This window comes from Haliaeetus leucocephalus, unplaced genomic scaffold (assembly GCF_000737465.1).
Source record: "Haliaeetus leucocephalus isolate CR32 unplaced genomic scaffold, Haliaeetus_leucocephalus-4.0 Scaffold1, whole genome shotgun sequence".
Taxonomy (NCBI): domain Eukaryota; kingdom Metazoa; phylum Chordata; class Aves; order Accipitriformes; family Accipitridae; genus Haliaeetus; species Haliaeetus leucocephalus.
Genome location: NW_010972437.1, coordinates 9,043,558 through 9,068,877, shown reverse-complemented (window position 1 = coordinate 9,068,877; position 25,320 = coordinate 9,043,558). Strand labels below are relative to the sequence as shown.

Here is a 25,320-nt window from a genome sequence, read left to right as displayed (position 1 = left end):
TGGCCACACAACAATACAGCCCAGCATCCGTGACAGAGACCCCTTGGATGTGTAAGCGGTACATGCCATTCTTGCCTTCCTCAAACCTCAGCCTCTCACTGGCAGAGAGGCTCTGGCCATTCAGTGACCAGGCCACAGCTGGTGGGGGCTGCCCAGACACAACATATTCCAACACCACTGCCTCCCCTTCATGGCAATGAATGTGTGCTGGGGCTTCTTCCACAATTTGGGGTGGCTCATTTCCCACATCAAATGAAAACTTGAACTTGTGCTTTATGGTGGGAGCAGCCTGCTCCGGAGAGGGCCTCGAGGTCTCCCTCATCTCTGTGTCTTGCTCTGGTGTTGGAGTGGGGGCAGTGATTTTGATTTCCACAGGCAGCGACAGTAAGTCTGAGTCTGGAACTGCACTTGGCAGTCCCTGCTCTGCTGTGAAGGCCAGGCCAACTTCTTCTTCCTCCTCCTCCACCTTCTCTTTCTCCCCTTCTTCTTCCTCCTTCACCTTCTTCTTCTCTTCCTCCTCCTCCTCTTTCTTCCCTTCCTCTTCCTTCTTTGTGGCCTCATAGGCTGGCATCTGCCGCCTCACATGGAGTGCAGCTGAGGTGCTGACTGTGCCCAGCGGGTTGAAGATCACACAGGTGATGGTGCCACCATGCTGTGGGAGCAGGGATGGGAAGGTCAGTGTAGAGCGGCACTCTGTGGTGTGAACGGCGGTGCCCTGGATGCGCCCCACGGGCTTGGCATTGTTGTACCAAGTGACCGTGGGCTGTGGGCGGCCATGGAAGAGGCAGGAGAAGGTGCATCTGTGCCCCTCAACAGCCTCCTGGGGCTTGATCTCCTGGACAAAGAGGGGTGGACAGGCTTCCAGGAGCCCACCTGGCATCTTCCATCTCTCCCCCATGGCCTTGGGCCTGCAGTACCCCTTCACTACCTGCACTGTGAGGGGCTCTGAGCCATCCTTCGTGGTAGCTGCCTCAGGTGGGCTGGGCTTCCCAGAAGGGCCCCCCTGGGGCATGGACACGAGGGATTCCTGCTTCTTTTTCAGTGCTGCCCTCTTTGCCTCCCGCAGCCGCTGCAGCTTCCAACGGATCTCCTCATCTAGCAGCTCCTCAGCATCTGCCACTGTGTCACTGTGCTCCCTACCGCATGTCAGCCCTGGACGGTGAGGCCCCACCAGCGGCAGCCTCTGGAAACGGATGGTTCGTACCATGGCCCGGGCTGGGGAGAGATCCCCAAGCAACTGCTCGGCCTCCTGCCCCTTGTCAAAGGGTGAGCCAGTGCAGCGGAGGACCACCCGCAGCCGGTCCTCCCGCCGCTGCCGCAGCAAGCACTCCCAGCTCTCCCGCATCCACTCCGCTTTCCCTGCAAACCCCAAGCCCTGCTGCTCCCCACTGCGTGCCACCAGCAGTGAGGCAGTGGACTCAGCTGAGCCCTCACTGTTAATAGCAAATACCCTGTAGCTGCCAGCATCGTGCTCCCGCACATCCCGCACCTCCAGGCTGGCACGGTGCGTGTACTCCTCGCTCTCAGTGCGGATCACCTTGCGGCGGTCCTGGTGGAGCGGCCGGTTGTTGTGAAACCAGGCCATGTGGGGTGCCGGGCATGCCACCAGCTTGCACTGGAAGAGTGCAGGGTCCCCCTCCAAGACAGACCTACACTTGAGGCCCTGTGTGAAGATGGGTTTATGGTTCTGGGGGCAAGCCAGCCCCGCCGCTGTCCCAGATCCCTCAAAGTTCGCCTTGCTGTGCTGCTCTGAAAGAGAAGGAGACTGGGTTACAACATGCCACACTCTGCCTGCTGTCTGACTGAAAAAAATGAAATAGCTATATTGAAATAAAAAATGGGCATGCAACAGATTTCATCACACACCCAGGAAAAAAAAGTAATTCACTCACCATATTTGTTCGAATAAACGCAACGCCTTGCTCTGTTTTAAAGATTGACACGAAAATCGTTCGTTGTCTGTTCTTTCTTCAGACTGTGGAAATTTCTTCTTGAACAAGCAAAAATGAATTTCAAAATAACACGTTCTTCTGCGTGTATGTTTTTGCTGCCTGGAAAAGCTGTGTGTCTTTGGGTGGCAAAGAAGAAAATCTTACCTGACTTGCAGACAGTAGAATAAACGCCCTTTCTGACCCCTCTGTTTGTAGATTAAATGTTCAAACAATTGAGAAAAAATATTTTGAAAGATATTAAAAAAAAGTAAGTCATTAGCTAACATGAAATGAGAAGGCGTTTATTCGAACTAATACAGCCACTAACTTCACAGTGTTATGCACAGGGAAAAAAGCAAGCAACATGAACCACATATGCTATCTGCAAGCCAGGGTAAGAGATGTATAATGATGAATTAATGTATGTAAAAAAAGTGCAAGGAATCAATGGGAATGTGTAGCTTTCACATATCCTAAACAACAAATGCTTTCTAGTATACTTCATCCATCCATCCAATAGTGTCCGTTGAACTGATAAATGTTAGGTTGCTAACTTGTTTAAAAATTATATGATTAAGATTTGTATAACTTCCTTCTGAAGTAAACTATTCCATGCATTCAAAAGGAAATTGAACAAATAAAAGCTCTGTGAACAGCTGCAAAGCATGAAGTAAAAGTTAAAAATATGGCTGCAAAATCATAAATTTCAAGTTTTAAACATATTTTAAAACTTAAATAACCTTATAATGCAGGTAACCCTTTGCATATCAAAACAAACATGCAACATGTTCCAATATGCTTTAAAGTGTGTCTTTCTTCCCCCTTCAGACACTACATGTAAGCAGATAAAAGCTTTTCACAATGTTACTCATTACTGGTACTAATTATTCAGTGTAACATCATTGGTGACTGTACCTTTCACTTCCATTTCAATGTCTTCCTCTAGCTTCTCATGAATGATTTTTTCAGGAGCTAGAATAAAAAGACAAAGATTTTTGAACTATAGTTGCTAAATATGCCAATCATCAACACTTTATGTAGTAAAAACATCCCAACTCTTTGGCAAATATACAGAGATTCACACATACATACACATAAATGCATGCCAAACAATTCAAACACTTGATAAATTTTGAGAACAGAGTAATCAAATGCTTTCAAACTTGTTTGCAATGTACAGTTTTCTCTAAGATTTGCTTTCTTTTTTGCAGGATGAGGGGGAAAGTTTCTAATGTAACATGCCTTTATCATGCCTTAAATCCCTGAAGAAAACATTCCATTCAGCAATCGACAGACTAATGAGATGCTTCTCGTTCCGTATCATCTCCCAGGGAATGAACGTACTGGAATGCAATGATGCTATGCACGAGGAATTGATACTTGGAAGGAACATGCAGTTGCCAACCTGTCACTCTCAGACGGGTGCTGCACTCGGCTTGTCCTGCAGGGTTAACTATTCTGCACTTGTATATACCCTTGTGGTTCTGACCAACTTTCAACAATCTTAAACTGCACAGTGGCCCATCATGTTTTAAGGAACACAATGCAGACTCCTCAACTATTAGCTGATTGCACAGCCAGACCACGCAAGGTGTAGGCACGCCTTTCATTATACAAAAGAGTAACACATCATCTCCTTCTTTTACAGTGGTTTCTGAAGGCAGAGTTTCAAGAAACTCTGGTGCTTCGGCGCCAGTTTCTGTGATGTCTTCACATGGCACAACATCAGGATAATAGACTCTGTTTCTTTGCTTCTCAGTTTCATACAGTCTTTGGGATGTAGATATAAACAAGCTTGAGGTTTTCTTGGAAGATTCTTGCTTAACTTTGGATGCTTTAAACTGACAATCTTTGGCTGCTTTAAAGCTTTTAGTATCTGATTCAAGGGTAATTTTTGTTACTGCTTTGGCTTGTGCTTCTTTTGCTAGGTAAGAATAAAGTTAGGAAAAGGATTAGGTCAGATGTTTTGTAGGAATAAAAAAATATACTTAGGGGAAAAAACTCAATAATTAGTATTGAAAGAATGTCCAGCATATATGTGCTACAGCAACGCTATTAAACATGAGTGATTACCCATTTACGAGCTCTATTCCTGCTGGGCTAATTCTAGGTACCAGTTAAGCCTATGGGACTTTCATGGGACAAAGACTTGGTCTGTAATGTCTAATATAAGCACATCTTTGCTTTTAATTTAGAGCCTCAATTTAGAAAGTAGCAGCAGAAGACTATATAAAGCACTTTGCACAGCTCAAGAGTGAAGAAACTTCAATATGTAAAAGCCAAATCAACAGGGTCAACAGCTTCCTCATTATTCATCTTAGTTTTCTGCTCTTGATTCCTTTGAGCTCAGCAGAAATACTATCACCTGTCCAGTGTGGTGATAATACAGTTTTGGGTCTTCACTAGTGGTAACACTATTAACTTTTTAACATGCTGACGTCAGGAAGAAGTGGAAGGAGTCTTAGCAAAAATAAATACTTATATCTCAGGAAGAGTGAAGGGTAGAAGACAATTCATTAGTGCAATAATACAATACTTGCACCCATTAATCCTTTCAAGTACATTGACCTATATTGCTAAACTTGGAATTAGAACCTTGGATTTATTGCAAACAAGCTGGACCCATAGATTTTGAAATGACCAGGTATCTAGTTCAACATTGCTTATCTGACATTCTTATCTTCCCTAAACTCCAGCTTCAGGAATTCTCAAAATGTAAAAATTCCTACCAGCCTGTTTTGCTTTACATCTTACTGTATATCATGAAGGACATGAGGAATAAAAAGCCTCAGACATCTGTGACTTGCTGGGAAGAGTCATGAAGTTACAGTACCAACTTCCTGGTACTGCACATGTCTCTGATGAATAGAGCTGTAAATGTGGAGGAAAAAACCCCAAAGAGTCATTACTAGAGCTTCCTCAATTAAATACTGTTAATAAAGGAAATATAAGTGAGCTGTAGGGCAGGGATAATGAAGTTGCAAAAGGTAAGTCATAATGTTAAAAGTCAGATAACCACCTTTGACTCTTAGTATTGCAGCAGTTGTTGTCCCTCCGTAATCATTATATACAGTACAAGTGTACAGTCCTTGATCTGTCAGCTGGGCATTTAGGATTGTGAGCAGTAGGACACTTCTATTTTGTGATATCTTCAATTTTTCAGACACTACTATCCTTTCACCTTCATGGGCCCAAAGAAACTCAGAGAAGAATTCATTTTCTAGGGCACATATGAACTGAGCAGTGTCACCACATTTCACAGTTAAGTCTCTGAGCTGCAAGAGAATCTTTGGAGGAACATCCTTCATTGCCGGAGCAGTGGTCATAGAGATCCTGGTGCTCTGAGAAGTTTGGGAAAGGATTGTTGTGTGCATGGCTTCCATTTCTTCATTTGATGTAGCCTTCATGGTCAAACTTTCTGATACGCTTTCAAAGACCTGCACACCCAGTTCCTGTGATGGTTGTTGCACTGATTTAAATTCTTTTTGATAAGTTTTAATGTTGTTCTTTGTAAGAGGAGCAACATGAACTTCTGATATAGCCTGTGACCGGATAGACTCTTTTACATCTTTCCCAGAACTTTGCCTATCTAGGGCTTGCACTGTGTAATCAAGTAACAAAAATAACAACAATATTAGTATCTAAAGAACTTTACTGGGCCATGCTCTGAACAAAATCAAACAGCATGGAGGATGAAAATGAATGATCTTCATTTTAAAACTCAGCATGCCAGATGCACTACTCTCTTGACACAAAGATTATCCATTCACATACATGAATGACAAGTGATGCCTAAGCTAGTCATGCAGTTCATACACAGTTGATGCTTCTCTGTTCTTTGACTGAAATTGTCCATTTTAGTATTGGAAACTTATTATGGAACTTTTTAAGGAGGTATTTTTCTTTTTTTTCTCCTACAGGATAGTGCAAAATACCTCAGTCCATGCTATAAAGATCACTTATTTACTTGTTTTAAAAATCTGAAAGCCTTCTTTAAAATGATTCTATTCTTTGACCTGTATCAAGATACAAATTTGCAAATTTCCAAATGTTACAGCTTAAACAGAAGAAACGAGAATGGCTGGGTTACAGAGGGTAGGTAATACTAACATTAGCTGGTAAAGAAAAGGTATGAAACAAGGAAAGAAGAACATTAGTAAGTGTAAAAATGTGGTATACAACAAACTGAATCCCTTTGAAGTAAAAATGGGGCTTTACCTTCTGCAGTCACTGTAAGTGTAGCTGTACAAGTTGTTTCTCCAGCACTATTTCTTGCCTTGCAAGAGTATTGGCCAGCATGCTCTAAGAAAGCATCTACTATTATCAATATAGCTGTGCCTGTAGACTCATCAAAGTGGAAAACTAAGTCTTTTTTTGGCAACATGAGCTGTTGATTATGAAACCACTGGATTTTTGGTTTGGGCATGCCAGAGACTCTAGCTTGAAATCTGACTGATTCCCCGCTGCATACCCTGCAGCTTGAAATAGGCTGGATAAAGGTGGGCCTTTGGCCAATAGACTCCTCCTTAAGTGAAACAGATGAAGAAACATGCCAATGGGACTCTGTTGTAACTTCTTCAACCTTTTTAAATCCTGAAAAGAAGCATGCCAACTTTTAATTTCTTACCCTACACTACAATAAATTTACTCTCTCATTCAAGCTTTTTTTTCTAACTTGCAATTTATCTGCATGAATTATTCTAATTGATCATTTATAAAATCTGCTGCAAAAAGAAAACAAAATATTTATGGTTAAATAATATCAAGGACAATGTAAAACTTAAATAGCAAATTCTACAGACAATATTTCTGCTCTAAAACTTTGGTCAATGTTTCATCAGTTTATATGAATGTAAACTATTTCTTTTCAGCTGCCCAAGTACCTGGTACACACCTCTATTTAAGATATTTTCCAACACTTTCAAAGTAATTATTTTATACAAAAAACTCTTACTAGATTCTCCTCACAGTCAAATCAAAGACTGTGTAAGCAAAGCACTACCATTAGAAAGAAGGTTTCTACTATCTTTGATGCATGACAGATTCTAATACTGGAGAGAATGAAAAGGTAGAGGTGCATGGAACATTGAAAAAATGTGAAATAAGTTTTCCTGCTCATGACCTATATTTTGGAGACATAAATGTATGTTGTGGACATCGTAAATGGTAGCAATTATTTGAGTTAAAAGACAACATGACAGACAACGACTCACATATAATCATCAGTGTATATTAAGATTAGTATTGGAACATGACCTAAAGAAGACATCATCTTTAATTGCACACTGTACCTTCTAACTTCAAGGTAGCAGTGCTTGTCACTTGGCCTACAGAATTACTAGCCACAAAAGTATAGATTCCTTCATCCTCTGGATAAGCTTCAGCAATCTCCAGCTGGTAAGTGTCTTCAAACTGAGTCATTCTAAAAAACCGCGATGGCTTGATCTCTCTGTCTTTGCTGTACCAAGAGACTTTCAGATCTGCTCAAGCAACAGAAAGAAGAAAAAATGTGTAAGTTATGAAATTAGACTAGTAAGTAAACACTATTTTTATATTTATATCTGTCAGAAATCTTAATCTCAATTATCTTTTTTAAGTTTAAATGTGCCTTGTATTACTCTGGTAATGCATGATCACAGTGCAAAGTGGTCTACTTGTTGCTTTAAGCTTTGATCTCTGCATTTGAAATATTTGTATGGGAAAACTGATTCTGGTGTTGCTATATTCCTGAGTAAAAATATTTTTCCCTTTCCCCTCTTAATGTATAAATTTAAAAATATTTTGCTACTACTAGAATCAGAGAAAGTCTTATTTTTAAAAAGGGATTCTGCTGCAATTGCCTGATTAAACAAGCTTTAAAATCACAAGGTTGAGCTGAACAGAAGAAATTAAATGAAAGAAATTAAAAAGGAATATTCTTTTGCTAAGGACAGTACCCTACCTCTTTTTGTTGCAAATATAAGTTTTACACCTCATATTTCTCAAGAAAGATCCTGTCTTTGTACCTTTGTAACATTCCTATATAAAATGTTGTGTTACTTGACTTGTATAGATTGTTGTAGACTTGGGAAAGGAGAGGACTGAAGCAGACTTTAACCTTGTCTCTCCACCTGGCACTATATTACATCTTAAATCAAATGTTTTCACACAAATAGTGTGCTATTACTGCAATTCAGAAGAGACAGTGTTTTCAATAGTGAGCTGCATAGTGTGTACCATTAGACAACTGTATTTGCAGTCATGTATTACCTAACCTTTTATAAAAGATTTTCACAACACAAGTGAGGAGTATTCAAATCCATTTGGATACAGTATTCAATAAAGGAAATTTTCAATAGGAAAAATTTCTTTACCGAAAGGGTCATCAAGCATTGGAACAGGCTGCCCAAGGAAGTGGTTGAGTCACCAGCCCTGGAGGTATTGAAACGACATGTAGATGTGGTGCTTACGGACATGGTTTAGTGGTGGACTTGGCAGAGCTACGTTTATGGTTGGACTTGATGAACTTAAAGGTCTTTTCCAACATAAAAAATTCTATGATTCTATGAAAGGGGACTTAGATGAAAGGATCCTTATGCTCCGTGCTGTAAATGCAGCTTCCACATTCACATAAACACAGTTCTTGTAAAAAGAATTGCACTAGCATGCTTTGCACAGAGGGCAGGCCAGTCGTTCAGACATACATTTTCTGAGTCTTAGCACCACTTCTAAAGCAAAATCAGATTTGTTGTAAAGCTTTTTAAAAAAAATTCGAGTTTGATTTCAAGTGATGTAAATGCAAATTATATATTATAGTAGTAATTTTATGTGGATTTTTACCCAGCTATCAGGATTATTTTTAATTTTGGAGTTTTATTTATCTTTAAATAATTGTAAATTCTATGAGATTGGAACTGGATCTTATTCTGCAGTTTACTGTGTGAATATTTTGTTACTAGTCATACTCAAGGCCATTTAAAGAAGTGAAGAAAAGTAGTTTTATTTGGGTTTGTGTTAACATGGAAAGAATTATTTTCATTGTAGAATGATAGTCTATGTAACTAAAACTAGCAAACTTATTTAAGGAAAATCTACACTTAAAAAGACAATGAGCAAACACCTTTTTATGCTAGGAAAAAGAACACAATGGCATTTTACTGTTTGCAGAGTGATACAAGTTAGTTAGGAATATTAGGATAAACATTGAGGCATAGTTTCAGTCTGTTTGTTTAGTTAATTGCCATGACACTATGTGTCATCAGAAACTTTGTCATGTTCCTTTAACATGATAATACTTTTCCACCATGATACTCCATGTTTTGAAACTCTGCATTTTACTCACTGACATAGTTTTCCAATATCAGTTAGCATTTGAAATGCTGAGGAGTTTCCAAAGACAATTTTTTTTGAAACAGACCTTCTTTTTAGAAATGCTTAATGTTCATGACAGTTTATGACTTCCATGCTTGATGCCATCTTTGACATATGACTTGCTTAACTGATAGTTGTCAGTGGGTAACACTTTGCAGTGTGCATATATCAAATAACTGTACTTCTAGGGAAAGACTGATCCCAGCACATATACTGTTGCATTTTTTCCGAGTTCAGGATGACAAATTCTGAGAGATAAAAAGATGTACAGGATTTCATTAAACCCACCTGTCCCTGTAACTCTGCACTGAAAACAAGCAGACTGTCCCTCAGATGTAACAGCATCACGTAGTGGTATTATGACAGCCGGTGGATACACTGGTACTTCTAGCTCAGGAGAAACAACTTCTGGGACTAAAGGATAAGAAAAAGAAGTCATTTTTAAAGATGAAGATCACACACATGTGGACAATCTCATTTCACAGACATTGTTATGAGCACGGGAAACTCACTTTCCACCGAAAGTGAAGCTGAACTTGTAGCAACTCCGTAGTCATTTTTTGCTTCACAGGTGTACACTGCTGCATCTTCAGGGAAAGTTTCAATCAGCAGTAGAGTATATTCTTGGGCGTCATGAAGAAATTTGCACTTGAAACCTGGTGAAAGTTGTTGATCATCTTTGTACCAGGAAATTTTGGGCTGGGGTTTTCCTGATATCATAGCACAGAAGCGGGCAGGTTTGCCAGACTCCACAGTGGTTGGCTCTAGCTCCTGAATAATCCGGGGTGGCTCTGGAGCTGCAAGTTGGGTGGAGAAAGGGGAGGGGGGAAAGAAGGAGAGAGAGAAATATCATTATTGATATTTATCAAGGCTTCAAAAATATTAACCAGGAATTTTTTTATTTTTTTTAAATCTTACTATTCCCAACCTTGTGTGCCCATGAAAATCTACCCTTTTCCTTGACACGGGGGGAATGATCTAGCAGCAAGTGCCTTAGCATGATTAGCAGTGTTGGCATAAGTGTTTTCTGGCAGAATGTGTTCAAGAATTGTTAGTTTGATCCCTCTGGCTAAGCATATTTGTCTGTATGAACAAATTAGTTTTATTTGACTTGAAAATTTCCTGGTCTAAATAAATACAGTGAGGAAAAGAACTGCTATAGCATTTTCATCAGTTAGCCAGCTATTTCAATAGAGCAAAAAACATCCACGTACATGAGGATTTTGGTAGTGTTCCAGATATAAGAGTTTCTTTGGATCTTTTTTTTTTTTTTTTTACTTTCAGAGTTAGAATTCCAGAAAAACTATCTAGAAATACAGTCAAAGTGGTGTTTGCAGGGACACATACCATTCACATAGAGAACAACAGAACTCCTATTCCGTCCTGCAACAAAAGTATATTCTCCAGCATCAGAGTAAGTGGTTTCAAAGATGCTCATTCGATGAACTCTCCGTTCCACAACATAACTGTATCTTTCCTCATACTGGAAGTTGATCTCAATACCATCCTTGTACCACTGTGGTTCAATATCATCTTCATTGACTTCAAATTCAATTTCAGCTCTTTGTCTCTCAATGACCTTTGAAAAAGTAGAATAAATTTTAGAAATAGCATTTGTTTTTACAGATGGTCCCAAATTCCAGTTTCCTAGAAGGAGGCCCTGACCTTATGATTACAGATTTTTGTGTTAGGACTCTTGCTGGTTAGGTATTGTTGCTCTTCCTTTGCATTATTCTTTGAGTGACAAAGTTATGAAATATTTATCCTTCTGTATAGGCCGTACCTGAATATCTTTACGGACGCTTCTGATACGAATGTCACGACCTTCCACTATCAAATTGGCACTGGATGTGTTTCCACCTGCTACTACAGTGTACTGACCAGCATCAGACATTCTTGTGGAAGGAATGATGAGACGATGGACATATTTCTCTCTCTGAATTTTCATCCTAAGGACATCACAAAAGAAAATGAGCAAGTCATTTCCTGGGGGAAAATACATAACAGAAGTCAATATGGTGCAGAAACAATCATTTACCTGTCACCAATCTGGAGTTCTTGTCCGTCCTTCATCCACTGGACCTGAATGTCAGGTTCTGAAATTTCACATTCAAAAATAGCCCTCCTCTTCTCCACAACCTTGATGTCTTTAATATGCTTCCTAAATTCAATGTGACGAGCTAGGGCAGAAAAAAGTAGAATCAGTGCCATGACGCTGTTTAAGCCACCAGAAGTCACTAAATATACAAATAAAGAGGGAAAATACCTTCCACATATAAAGTGGCTGATGAAGCTGCTTTTCCAGCAACAAAAGTGTATTCTGCAGCATCACCAAAATGCACATTCCTTATGGAGAGGGAGTGTGTGAGCTTCTTTGTTCGAATCTGGCATTTATCAGTCGATTTTATTTCTACCCCATTCTTTAGCCATTTATAGGAGATACCTTCATAGTTAACGGTAACTTCAAATGTTATTGTATCTTTCTCTTCAGCATTGATGTCTTTTAGCATGGAGGTAATTAGGATGGCTAAAAGAAAAGAAATTGATATGGTTTGGGTTTTTTTGTTCAGTTTTGCTTTATATTAAACACATGTTAACTGGATAAGAGATGTTTAAAATTCTTTAAGACAGATTCTGATTTTTGGTAATTTTAAAAGGAAGGCGATGCATCCAGAATCAATACTACAATTAAATTTCCCCAAACTTGACATATGAATCCAAATTCTGCCTCGTATGGTGACTTGGCATTTAGGTATGTTGGCCAAAAGAAGAATCCAGGATCTGACTTTCAAGTTCACAGCTTCTAGATGTCTTTTAAAAATATAATTGAAGCTCTTTAGGGCTATTTGAAAATACCTCTACAACAGTGCTGGTTTTGTCTGAATTGCACCAAGTGCATGTACTAACACAAACTCTATTATCGGTAACTGTAAAATATTCTGGTTTATTTAATTTTTACGTACGTTTTACAGTCAGAGTTGCACTGACTCTGTCATTTCCACAGACAAATGTGTATTCTGCAGAATCTTCACTGCTTGTGTTCATGATATTGAGCTGATGGAGTTTCCCCTGGACCACTATTTTGAACTTTTCACTCATTTCAATCTCCACACCATTTTTCAACCAGACAGCCGGCACATTGAAATGAGAAACTTCACATTGAAAAGAAGCTGTTTTGGTCTCAGGGATCTCAATATTTTTCATGGTCTTTGTGATGTGTATGGCTAAGGGGGGGGGGAAGACAAAAGAAAGATTTTTTAAAAGTCAGTATGTGTGGAAGACTGCAAAAAAACAAGGGTAACAGGCTATGAAGTGTCAGGTCAAGTTGTTCAGTATGAGTTGGTGTGGCAATTCATATAATTACTTTCTTACAAACTTACAATACTTACTTTCCACAAACAGTTTTGCTTTACACTCAATTTGCCCAACAAGAGCTGTGTATTCCCCAGCATCAGCGGGAGATATGTTATGCAGCATAAGCTTGTGAACTTTCCTTTGAGAGATCATCTTGTATTTATCACTTTGTTTAAGCTCAACATTTTTGTGGAACCATCGGACTGGTACAGTATCATGGGATACACTCAATTCAAAGGAGACAACAGCATTTTCCAAAGCAGTCACATCCTTTGGCTTTTTGATGATCTTGACAGCTTGAGGAAAAAAGTTATCAAGATTCAGCAGTGTGTTTGCGTTGAATTTCAAACCACACCTTAAAGCAAACATTCAAACCAGATTGACTTACTTTCCACATGAAGTCTGGCATTTGCTCCTATCTTTCCAAGCTTAAAGCTATAAACAGACTCATCAGTGACAACACAATGTTTGATTTTCAGTTTGTGAACTGTTCCTTTCACTGAAATTTCATATTTGTCATTTGATTCAAGTTCAACACCATTTTTAATCCACAGTGCTCCTCTCACATCAGGGTGGGTCAGTTCTACACTGAAAACTGCCTCCTGTGTTTCTGTCACAGTCAAATTCTTTAGTGTCTTCTTTATCTTAACAGCTAGGGAAAAAAAGAAAAGAAAAAAAAACAACTCACAAAAGAGACCAAAATTAAAAATTATAATAAATATAATAATCTTAATAAAACTGAATCATGGAGTTTCATTTTAAAATCTAGTGTGTGTGTATATATATATATATATGTTGATTTATAGTTTCCACTGAAGTGGTGTGCTTGGAACACAAAAAGAAACATTTACTTGTAGCATCCATGAGAAACAGGGTTTTTTATTTGATATGTTTACTACACAACTAGCAAAGAGTGAACTTCTACCTGCTAACCAGTACCTTGAGTAAAATGTGTTTTTATTAAAACACCATGCTAAGTTCTAAATATGGAGACTCCAAAATACAGTAAGTTTTCTACCTCAGAAAGCACATCATAATATAAAAATATTTCCCAAAAATGAAGCAAAATATGCTTGTATCTTAGGATCTGATCGAAGACACAGCAAGTGATGCTGGACTGAGTCTTAAAGACATCAGTTAGTTATAAAAAATACTGACCTTCGACCTTCAGTTTGGCAGATGTCTTTGAGCTTGCTATTTCATAGCTATATTCACCCATATCATCCAGTTTTGTGACAGGGATATTGAGCCTTCTCTTTACACCATCAGATTCAGCATGGTACTGATCTGTCATAGGTAATGGTCTCCCATTTTTTAGCCACTGGCCATCTGATTCAGGATTTGCCACCTCACATTCAAAAACAGCTGGCTGGGACTCAGCCACAGTCAGGTCAGTAAGAGGCTTTGAAATGGCACCACCTGTTGGGAAGCAAAAGCACAAGTTTTTGTTGTGGTGTTCAACTTTCTCCCATACAGAAATGCAACCACATGAAAAGTAGAAGCTGGAATTCTTTGCCCTAATTTGCAGCATGCCCACAGAAATTCTGAGTTCCGTGAAAAAAATCAAGAATAGAATGTGACTTGAACATCACAAAAAGATGTTTCTTACTTCTATCCTAGTTATTCTCATTTATTATTTTTATTATCAGCGCAGGTATACTGAACATTCAAGACAAAAAACTTCTTTTTTACATTAAGTATATCAAAAGCATACTACAGCATTCCATACTATGGCTCTGATTTAGCAAAACATATTAGCAATTACTTAAAAGCTTTGTTGAATTCAAATTATACCAATCACAAAAGATAAGGGGAAGAACAAGGAGAACATAGAAAAAAAAAGATAAAGACAAAAAAAGTACAGAAACAGCACAATTGCCACAATTATGAAATACAGTGCATTGACCATTGTTTTTAAATCACAGTGAAACAAAAATCTTGGTCTTTAACCCTACTAACCTGCTACTATAAGCTTTCCAGATGTTTTCTTCTCTCCAGCATAAAATACATATTCTCCTTCATCATCTTTCATCATCTTCACCACTGTCAGTTTATATATTTTGCCGCGTGCTTCAATTTTATATTTAGGACCAGCCTTTATCTCTTGGCCTTTGAAATGCCAAATAACATCAATCCCTGAATGGGAGAGCTCGACCTCAAAGGATACATTCTGTGTTTCAGTGCAGGTGATGTCATGAAGACCTCTAATAATCTGAATTTCTATAAAAAGAATACATTACAAATATATTAGTTGTTTCCACAGTTTTGTATTTAAAGAAATAATTTCACAAAGAACTCTACATCTTAAAGGAAACCTACTTTCAACTGTGACATTGCAACTTGTTTCAACTTTGCCAACCATTAGCTTATAACGTCCTTCATCTGATGCATGGGTTCTGGTAAGCACTAGCCTCTGTTTAGTGCCTTTACATACAGCTTGTACACGTTCATCAGGCTTTATCTGATGATCATTTAGGTACCATTTGGAGGAAGACACATCAGGTGCTGAAACTTTGCATTCGAGGATAGCTTTTGTTCCTTCAACTACTTGAACATCTTTTAGAGGCACCACTATTTCCACACCTGTCAAGTTACAAAAATTTTCATCATGAAAAAAAATATGTCTTTAAGAAGTAATCCTAAAGGACCCCAAAATCAAACACACCTTCAAAATCATGATAACGACTTACTGTACACTGTGATCTGTCCAGTGGTTGACAGTCCGAGACCAGGAACACTGAAAGAGTAAGCTCCACTATCATTCTTTGTTGCATCTTCTATCAGCAACATGTGTGACTGTTTATCCAACACAATGTGAATACGATCACTGGATTGAATTTCATGACCATCTTTCATCCAGACACCTTCGGCATTTTCTAGGGAGACTTTAACTTCAAGTTGTACAATATCTCCCTCACAGACTTTTTGATCAGTAAGTCCTTGAAGAATAACCATGGGACGAGCTGTGGAATGAAATGAAGTTAATTAATCCTCATAACAGATAAGCAGAATATTGAATATTAAGGCAGTATGGGATATAGTGATATAGCTATAACATGTGCTATAATATAGAAAATCTGTCCTATACAGACAATATAAGTATTAGGAATGCTTACGCTTCATCTTCAGTTTGCAGTGAGTCCTTTTTCCATCAACAACAAAACTATATTCTCCTTGATCATCTTTATTAACATCTTTAATAGTGAGGATTTGGCGACCACGGCGGGATGCAATCACATATTTATGATTAGAAGTGAGTTCAGCATCGCCATGATACCATTTCCCCTCCACATCTTCTGGGGAAACCTCGCATTCAAGTTCACCTGAGAAAGATTCTGGTACTTCAACATCCTCAAGTTCTTTAATAAACTCAACCACAGCACCTACAGGCAAAAATAAGTACATTCAATAATAAGCTTGATTAGATACCCCTGATGAAAACATTTGTTATTAAATGAGCCTAAGGAAATGAACATATATACAGTGTAAGTATTTTACATAAATAGATCTCCAAACTTTCACACTGGATTCCAAGAATATGAAAGCAGCTTGAATATTTCTTAGTGCTTTAGACATCAGTTTAAATTGTTTAATTTCTTCCTGAAGCTGATTTGACTTTAATCTGCATGGTACTGAGCTGTGTGCTTCTTACCTTCGACAGTAAGCTTTGCAGTAGTTTTTATGGATTCGTCTTCTACAAGTGCACAGCTGTAGTCATCAGCATCAGACATTTCAATTGCTAGTACAGAAAGAAAATGAGCCTTTCTGTCTGAGTGCATCCTGTATTTGTCTCCAGAATGAATCTCAAATCCATCCTTAAGCCATTTCACTTTGACAAAGGGTTCTGATGTCTCACATTCAAATGTTGCCATGGAGTCTCTTTCTTTAGCAACAATATCTTGTAACTTCTGGGTGAAGCTGATTAACTGTTTGGCTGCAACACAATATGCAGTGAATCAATAGTGCACTGACCATATAGACTTAACATGCTATGATGAGCAGTAGAATAAAAGTAAGAGAATTTAAATTACCTTGTACTAACAGGAAAGCATGGCTAGAAGTTTCACCAGCTATATTGACTGCTTTCACCATGATGCTGGCAGAATCATCAGAAGTCACGTCTCTGATGACTAATTCGCAAACATTATCTTCAGGCCAGTACCAATACACACGATCAGTCCTTTCAATTTGCACACCGTTTTTGAACCACTGACACTCAGGGTCTGGTTTTCCCACCACTCTCACACGAAAGTGTGCATCTGTCCCCTGGGGTACAGTCTGGCTTTGAATTCGTTCAAATATCTTTGGAGCCTCCATGCTTGGACTAAGCTCAACTTTCTCTGGTTTGAATGTTGGAATGGTGATTTTGCCTTCAGGAGGAAGTGCTTTCTTCTCTTCCTCTGGGATCTCTTTGGTCCAGTGAAGAAGTTCTTCTTTTGTCTTTTTTAACATTTCTTCATATGATTCATCTTTTTTGCGAGACTTAAGTTCCACAGCAGTGATGGCTTCATAATAGCCCTCTTCTGTCCTACGCTTGAATTTACTACGCAGCTCTTCAGATTCCTCTGAAAGCTTCTCATGAGTGATTCTTTCAGCCCTTTTCAGTTTCACCACTTCTTTGGTTGTTGCTTCTGCAGGTTTGTCTACCTTCTGTACCTCAAAGAGGAGTTTTCCAGGCTCTGTCACTACAGGCTCATGTTTGGGTTCAGGAGCACGACGAAGAACAGATCTGAAGTCTTCCCTCTGCTGGATCTCAAGTCTCACCTTATGTTCAATAAAGCCTTCTGGATTCTCTGCAGTGACTTTCACCTCTCCTGTGTCATATGATTTGCAGTCCACAATATCCAGGTAGTAGATTCCATCATAACGGAGTCTAAACCTTTTGCTCTTACGGATGAGCTGTCCATTGAGGTACCAGTTGACCTTGGGCAAAGGATAACCAGTCACACGGCAGCGGAATCGTGCTGTTTCACCTTCCAGGACTCTTGCAGGTTCAGGAACCAAAACAATTTCTGGTTTTTGTTTTTCTTTTTGGTCCATTGCAACTGCAGGAAGAGCACCCTCATGGGCCATTCTTTCTAACTCTTCAATTCGCTGCAGTCCTCTTCTGCCTTCTGGCAACTGGGATTCTTCCACAAGGCTTTTCTCATCCTTTACGATCAGAGTAGCAGATGTATGGTCTGTACCATATTTGTTAGTTGCCCTGCAAGTGATCACTCCGCTATCTCTGGAATAGGCTACTCCATAGTCCAGGCTACAGTACCCAAACTCATTGATCATGCGGAGTCTGTTAGCTGCTTCTAAGGGTTTGCCATCATGCAACCACTCCACCACCATGGTTGGGTCACCAATTGGTGTAAGCCTGCATTCAAAGTGTGCTGGTCCAAATTGCTTGAGCCTTAAAGATGTGAGCTTCTTCTTAAAAAATGGTTTCTGTTGCTTTTCTTTGTCATAGAGATCTCCTTCCTCCCATTGCTCTTGACCATAACGCAAATGGAGAGGCTCTAACTCTGGTGCAGCAATCTCCTTGGCTCTGTAAGTTCCTTTTGGAATGATTAATCTCCTTTCTGGTTCAGGTTCTGCATGTTCAACTTCAACATTTACTTTGCACCGAGTAGTGTCCCGCCCAGCTTTATTGATAGCAGTAGCAGTATACCATGCAGCATCTTGCCTGGCGGTCGATTCGATTTTAAGGGCAGCCGCCCCTTTGGTTCCCTCAATCCTGAAATATTAAAACATTTTTTCAAAATTTTTTTGCACTTCTTTCTCATTCATTTTTGCCCTTCTCCAAAATTAGGTCAAAGCCTCCAAAGGCAAATCTCTGGAGGAATTAGACATGTTGTTTATGTTTATTCATGTTTATGAGTGCAGTGCCTAAGAATCAAACAGATAAGGGTAACAAAAACCAGTCTTGAATTCAATGGCAGTTTTGCCTGCAGAGGACTTCAAAATCAGAGACAGATAAAGGTTCTCTGAATCTCTGTTGTAAAAGCATTGGCTTTGCAGAATAAAAAATACACAGATACACAGTCTGGAGAAAAATGGGGTGAGTCCTACAAGATATTTTGTATCTCTTAGCCTTGCTGCAATGCAAAAGCTGTTACTAGCTTCAGTAGCCATTGGACTAAGCACTTAGTGAATCCCTTCTATGGAAGCAAGGGTATTCAGCACACTGTAGGAGGCACATTGCAGGGTGGTGATTATTACCTCCTTTACTATTTAAACAAAATAAAAATGCTTACTTTATTTTGGGGTATTTATGAGGTACAATGATGTCACTGTTCTTCAGCCATACGATGTCAGGATTAGGGTTACCAGTAGCTTTCACTGCCATCTCCAGTCTGGAACCCTCCCTTACGCTAACATTCTTCAGCCTTTCCACAAAGTGTGGTCTGACTAGGTCTTCCTTAGCTGAAAGAGCAAGGGTAAGTTATCACAAGAGGAAATTACCTCACCATGGTTTTTAATAAGAAACACTCCTCAGACTCCTAAAAATAGCATGCACAGTAGGTACCTTCCACAGTCAGTGTCATTGAGACTGAAGCTTTGCCCGCCCTATTCTGGGCAATTACAGCCCATTCTCCAGAGTCATCAGGCATAGCAGGAACAATGATCAATGACTGGGTGCCATCTTCTTTAATCACTATTTTATGGGTGTAGTCATTAATCACTTGTTGACCTGCAGATACACATGAAAAAAAAAAAGTTACACTCAAAACAGTGTCTTAACAAGATTTAAAATGCAGGTAAGATTGGTTTTTAAGATTATTTGTTGATGAAAATGAGGCTGATGTACCATTATGGAACCAGTATGTCTCTGGCATAGGTCTGCCAACAACTTTTAAGTCAAATCTTGCTGTCTGCCCCTGTGAACATTTAAATGATGTAGGTTTCAGCACAAAAACTGGCTTATATAGTCTCTCTAGTTGTCCTTCATCAGTTTCTTCTAATCTGCGGGCAGGAGAACGAGAAGGAGAACTGCGGGCAGGAGACCGGCTTGGAGAGCGCGGAGAAATAGACCTGGAAGGAAAAGATAAGACAGGTGTGTATGACAACATCATATAGTAGTGGGCTGACCTGATAAACAGAGTTCAACTTTTGCCTTTAGCATAATCTATTTTAAAGAGGTTAACCAATTTATCTATGCGAGAAATTGTGACAAAATTGATTTTTATTTGTAGTCATTTTTCTTTAGGTTTTTGACAGCAATGTGTGTAGCTGAATAGTATTAGGATACCACAGCCAGGGAAATTTTGGGGGTTTGGATACTGTACAGATATGGATGTGATGCTGTGTACGTTTGTGCTTGTGTGTGTATATATATGGAGACAGAACACAGTACATAGCAATGCTGGATTTTTTCTGTCATAGAAATACAGCTATTTCAAGGGTGGGAAATAAGAGTTGCACACAGTACTAAAACTCCAAGTGCAGAATTTTTTTTTTCCAAAATATGAGTACTGTAAGAAATAAATATGGTTACTGAGGTTGTAAATCTGATACAGTGGCTGGATATGCATGTGAATGATGGTGTTCTGGGAACTGCATTGCTCATTAAGAAGGCAAATCAAACAAAGAGTTGGCACATAGATCAATATAATCCATGAAAACAGCATTTAGAACTTCTCTAGAGGTATGCAAACTCCAATAACTTAAGCTGTTTAGCTGCTGTGTAATGAGTTTTTGGACTGTCTATCACAGCCAACAGAAGTCTCATGAAATTTGTATATTACTGTGTACCTACCTATATCTTCTCATAACTTCTGGTCCTGGCATATAACCTGGAGTTGCTGTAGGTGCAACTGGCTCGACGTAGAGTTTTGCTGAGCAAATGGCATTTCCTTTCATGTTACTGGCAAAGACAGTATAAATTCCTTCATCTTCAGGTAAAACAACAGGCAAACGCAGACTGGCACTGCCGTCTTGCAGAACTTCCATGTGGTAGCGCTCTCCATGCCTTATGCGCTTACCGTCTTTGTACCATGCAATCTGCAAGGAAAGAAACAGTAAAATGCTATGTAAGCTCTCCTAAAGACAAAGATCCAGTAATCACCCATGCATACAACATATTACAGCTTCCTATTTTTCAGCTGATGCATAGTCACAGCCCATATATATGTGTTAACGTTAGCATTTTTACTTGAAATAAATAAGACTAAAGTAATATGTTTTCACAGTAGCCTGAAACAGGAGTTTTGGAGCTAGAAACAGATATAAAGCCCATTGTGATGAAGAGCAAAGTGACCTAGACCAGGCTTGCTACTGTGTTCCCCAATTGTGTGGGCTAACTTGGAGATACTCAGAAGCAAGACCAACTTAACTGGTAAATCTAATCTACCTCTGAACTGGCTAACCAACACTATTCTATCAAGGGACACAAAAAAAATTCAGCTTGATATCAAAACAAAAGACTAGATTTCCTTTGAGATTTGCTGTTTTCTATGCAGAATGTAGAATGTCTGACAATGAGATGCTAAGGGATTTTTCAAGTAGAGTACCAGATTTTTTTAAAATAGATTAATGTCACAGAGGTTTGAGGTACCTTTGGCAATGGATATCCAGTCGTCTTGCAATGGAAAGTAACTCCTGTCCCTTCAAAGGTTCTGTAATTCTTTAATCTTAAATCAAATCCAGCTTCTATAGCTTCAGATTCAGAAATGTCAACCATCATCTCCTCTCTGTCTTCTTCAAGAAGTTCATCTAAGGTGGTCTTAATAATTCTGAGTTCAATTTCCTTGATAAGTCTTTCTTCAAAAGAAGAAATATGGAATTCCTATACAGAAAAGCAAGGCCATTAGTTCTGTGTGTCAGATAATGACATTGTAAAGAAGTGATTTGTACTGGTGAAATGGCAGTATACAAAATGAGTATGGAGTGGTAGGCATACCTCATCTTCTACAAAAGTTCTGACCATCACTGTATCTTTAGCCATTTTCTTCCTAATTAGGGCTTGTTCTTTTTCATATTCTTTTTCAAAGTCACCATATGAAATAGCCGGGGCTACCTCAGCCACTTTAGGTTCCTGTACATATGCAGTCATCTGAGTTTGGTACATCGTTTCTTGTTGCGATTTTATGTAGGCTTCATAATCAGCTAAGAATTAAGAACACATTAATTTTGATAAGGTTTTGTGGTTTTCACTTGATTGAATAAAGAAAACAAGTACAAACTTATTTTACTGGTTTTAGTGATTCAAGCAGAGTTTCTGTCTGTTTAGCCAATAAAATACAAACAGCAATGAAATACAAAGACTGAAGCCCTCAGATGACCTTTATAAACAGATAAATATTTAGTTATTCTGGTTCTCAAAGTAGTAGCACCTGTAAAGCCTCTTTTACACTTGCTTCAAATACTCTGTCTTGCAGAAACAGCCACCAGATATTTATGTTTCTTGAATTGACCAAACTAAGCAGCAAAGAATTTGCAGCACAATTTAAAGTCTTTTTCCCATTTTAAAGTTAATTTTAAGAAATATTTTCCCCACTTCTTTAATCTACAATGTACCTTCTTCTAGTAAGGAGACCGTTGCAGAAGCTTCTCCATGTTTATTACGAACAACAATTGTGTATTCTCCGGCATCGTCGGCAAAAGTCATGGAAATTTCAAGTTTGCATTCCCCGGTTTCTCTTTTGTAACTCACTTTGTATCTATAGAAAACATAAAAGTACAAGCCCTCTATAATTCTGATTAACAGACTTTTTAGCGAATTTGCTTTTAGTTATACAACTAATCAGAATCAGTTCTAACTTGTGCAAGACAAAAAAAGGGAAACTTTTGCAGGCAATTCTCACTCAATGAATCTGCAGAACAGCGTAGGCAAAGTAACCACGCTGAAACTAAAGTATTGGTCTACTTTCTTTCTGTTGTCACTAAAATAAATGGGATGCAAACAGCAGTACTGAAATACTAGAGATCTAGTTATGAGACACAATAAAATGGTATATGCTGTGTGCACAGAGTTTGTCCTTATATGGGTCATTATAACATGATATATTTCAAGAATGTTACAAATGTATTTTTTTTCTCAGCTAGAAAGTGTGTTGCTTTCTCTAGACATTTGCATAGACAGAATGCAAACATTGCATAGGCACAATAAAACAAGTGCAAAACTTCTGATTTGTTTTTAAGGATGTGGAGCATTTCTCGTTTTGTGGTCTTTTGAATATTTATATTTTAAAACTTAGTAGCCTTCTAAAGTCTCACATTAAGACATGATCCTATGATTTTTCCATTTCAAAAAGAAAATTTAACAGAAATCAGTGATGCTATTTGGCTCAGCATCAGTAAGAGAATAAAAATTATGGTACTGTCAATTAAATATTCTTAAAAATTATGTTTAAATAGCTTTTGTGCATTGCTTTCAAAGTACCTGTAGCCAGTCGTTAGAGGAACTCCACCTTTTTTCCAGTAGACATGTGGCTTTGGGTTGCCCCCTACTTGGCATTCAAAAATAATGCTCCCACCTTCAATTAATTTATGTACTATGGGTTTTCTTATGAAGAAAGGAGGTATGGGTTCTCCCGATACTTCCTCTGCTGCAGCAGAGACATCTTCCATTACGATGTCCTTTGTCTCCACATAGCTGAAATAAGATTCCAGTGCAGGTAAGTGAGCTGATGTTTGAAGCTTTCATAAACAGAGCACAACAAACTAATGACCACAGCAGGAGCAGTCTGTTTAGGAAAGTAACTTTACCGTTTCTCTTCTGTAACAGCCTTCTCAGAAATGGTTTCTCGAGTCTCAATTTCTTCTGAAACTGCAAGGCAAATATGATATAGTGGATTTTAAAATACTTTAATAGTGCTTAAGCAGTGAGTTTAGCTGACATGAAGAGAGAGAAGGTTAAGTAGTTCCACTGAGGAAGCAAAGTTAAGAGTCTCCATTGGCCCATAATTGGCCTTTTCCTCATATTCTTACAGCCCGGTTACTAACAGTCCTGGAATAGAATTCAAGGCATACATTCTACTTGGGAGCTGACAAAATGTCTAAGTTACATTACAAGTGATATGCAGTTAACAAAATCATAGTCTTCCTACGGTGACAAATATACTTACCTTTCACATATAAGTGGCAAGATGTGCTGACACTCCCAGCCTTATTGGTAGCAGTGCAAGTAAATCTTCCACTGTCTTCTGCAAAGGCTTCACGAATCACAAGGCGAGCAAGCCCTGCTTTGAAAGTGATCTGGAAGTCCATTGAGCTCTCAATCTTGTAGTCTTCCCTGTACCATGTCACAGTAGGCTGAGGGTGACCAGAGATATGGCACTCCAGAGTGACTGACTCACCTTCAGTCACGGTCTTATTTTTGAGGCCCTGTATGACAAAAAATAAGTATCACAGTCAGTATATATTTTCACTACTAAACAGACATTTAAATAACTAAAATCTATTTGAATGGAATATTTAATGTCTACTTCAAAACAGTGTTCTGTTCAGCCATGTATCCAAGAAAAAAGAAGCATTTTCCAAAGGGAAGTATTTGAAACTGGATTTGAGATCTCTGAACATTACTGTTATTAACAAGAAAATGAAAAGGTAGGTTGATGTTTATGCAGATCCTGGTAAGAAATTGTTTCACTGCAGCAAAGGTCAACCTACTATGTGACATAATTGTGAAGAATCACCCCCATAACAGATATTCATAATACTTTGTATCAGAGATAAATTGTATGGCTGACTAAGTCTAATACAGAGTTAAAAAGATTAAATAAAGCCAAATTTTCATGGTCAGGTTTTCAAAGATGAAAGTTAGAATACAAAATGGATGAAAACATAATGTAACCCCCCCAATCTACATACAAATTACTTACTGAGACTAAGCTCGGTGGAGTAGCAGGGATTTCTGCAGGTACAGGAACTCTGGCAGTTTCTGTCACCTAAGTTGTTTAAAGCACAGTTAATAAACACCTAACAAAGCCAAGGACATAAACAGCAGAATTTAGATAAGAAAAGAAATTAGGTAAAGAGAACTCTTTCCTTGTCATAGGTAACTATTAGGTCCTTAGACGGATTTGTGTAAAACAACAAAGAGATAAAAGTCAGCAGAATGCTGTAAAAGTGGAAAACTGCAACAAGGAAACAGCAAACAACTGAGGCTATGCTGCATTTTTAAGACGAAAGTCAGTCAATGTGATGGAAATTTGCTTAATAACATACCTTGGCTTCACCTTCTTTCTGCAACACCAAGTGCTCTTCCCGCACTGCTTCACCTTTAATGCTTACACCTGTCTCTTTTTTAGTCTCAACATCATAGCGACTTTTATAGGTGTCAGCAGCTTCTCCAAAAGGAAACTGTGGAGGGGCAACTGGCTCTGCTTTTATCCTCACTTCATGTGGCTTTAGTTGAGGTGGTTTCACGGGCTTGGTGATCTTTTGCGCAGCAGAAGTAGCTGATAACTCTTTTTCCAGAGTAGCCATGGCAGATCCAGCTATTGAAACCTAGGGAACAGAAGAGAAAGAGTTACAGCTTTGTTGTTCACTTGTTTTCAAAGGAGATGGTGTATTTCTTGAGCAGATTGTATATGCACCAGTTGCTTCCTTAGTTACTTATTTGTTGACACTGCAAAGGCTATATATACAAAACTGAATTCTAGTTTTAGATTGCAATAGCAGAATACCGGAGATATAATATCCTTTATTATTTTTTGTGTCTAACATTCAAATATTTTTGCTTTTTTTACTTTAG

At 38.7% G+C, this 25,320-nt stretch overlaps 1 protein-coding gene across 1 annotated transcript in view; it reads right to left on the bottom strand.

Annotated features, from left to right (window-relative positions):
- TTN (titin) overlaps nucleotides 1–25,320 on the bottom strand; it is a 242,040-nt gene that overhangs the window by 199,557 nt on the left and 17,163 nt on the right. Inside the window, 30 exon segments of the mRNA XM_010569298.1 lie at nucleotides 2,847–2,903; nucleotides 7,223–7,411; nucleotides 9,570–9,695; nucleotides 9,794–10,078; nucleotides 10,629–10,860; nucleotides 11,065–11,230; nucleotides 11,320–11,461; nucleotides 11,548–11,808; nucleotides 12,245–12,505; nucleotides 12,671–12,931; nucleotides 13,024–13,287; nucleotides 13,794–14,054; nucleotides 14,595–14,855; nucleotides 14,955–15,218; nucleotides 15,326–15,598; nucleotides 15,752–16,018; nucleotides 16,288–16,569; nucleotides 16,667–18,357; nucleotides 18,878–19,046; nucleotides 19,150–19,314; nucleotides 19,432–19,712; nucleotides 20,380–20,624; nucleotides 21,178–21,408; nucleotides 21,523–21,728; nucleotides 22,140–22,282; nucleotides 23,005–23,217; nucleotides 23,331–23,391; nucleotides 23,690–23,948; nucleotides 24,446–24,511; nucleotides 24,792–25,073. Coding sequence (XP_010567600.1) covers nucleotides 2,847–2,903; nucleotides 7,223–7,411; nucleotides 9,570–9,695; nucleotides 9,794–10,078; nucleotides 10,629–10,860; nucleotides 11,065–11,230; nucleotides 11,320–11,461; nucleotides 11,548–11,808; nucleotides 12,245–12,505; nucleotides 12,671–12,931; nucleotides 13,024–13,287; nucleotides 13,794–14,054; nucleotides 14,595–14,855; nucleotides 14,955–15,218; nucleotides 15,326–15,598; nucleotides 15,752–16,018; nucleotides 16,288–16,569; nucleotides 16,667–18,357; nucleotides 18,878–19,046; nucleotides 19,150–19,314; nucleotides 19,432–19,712; nucleotides 20,380–20,624; nucleotides 21,178–21,408; nucleotides 21,523–21,728; nucleotides 22,140–22,282; nucleotides 23,005–23,217; nucleotides 23,331–23,391; nucleotides 23,690–23,948; nucleotides 24,446–24,511; nucleotides 24,792–25,073 — 7,864 coding nt within the window.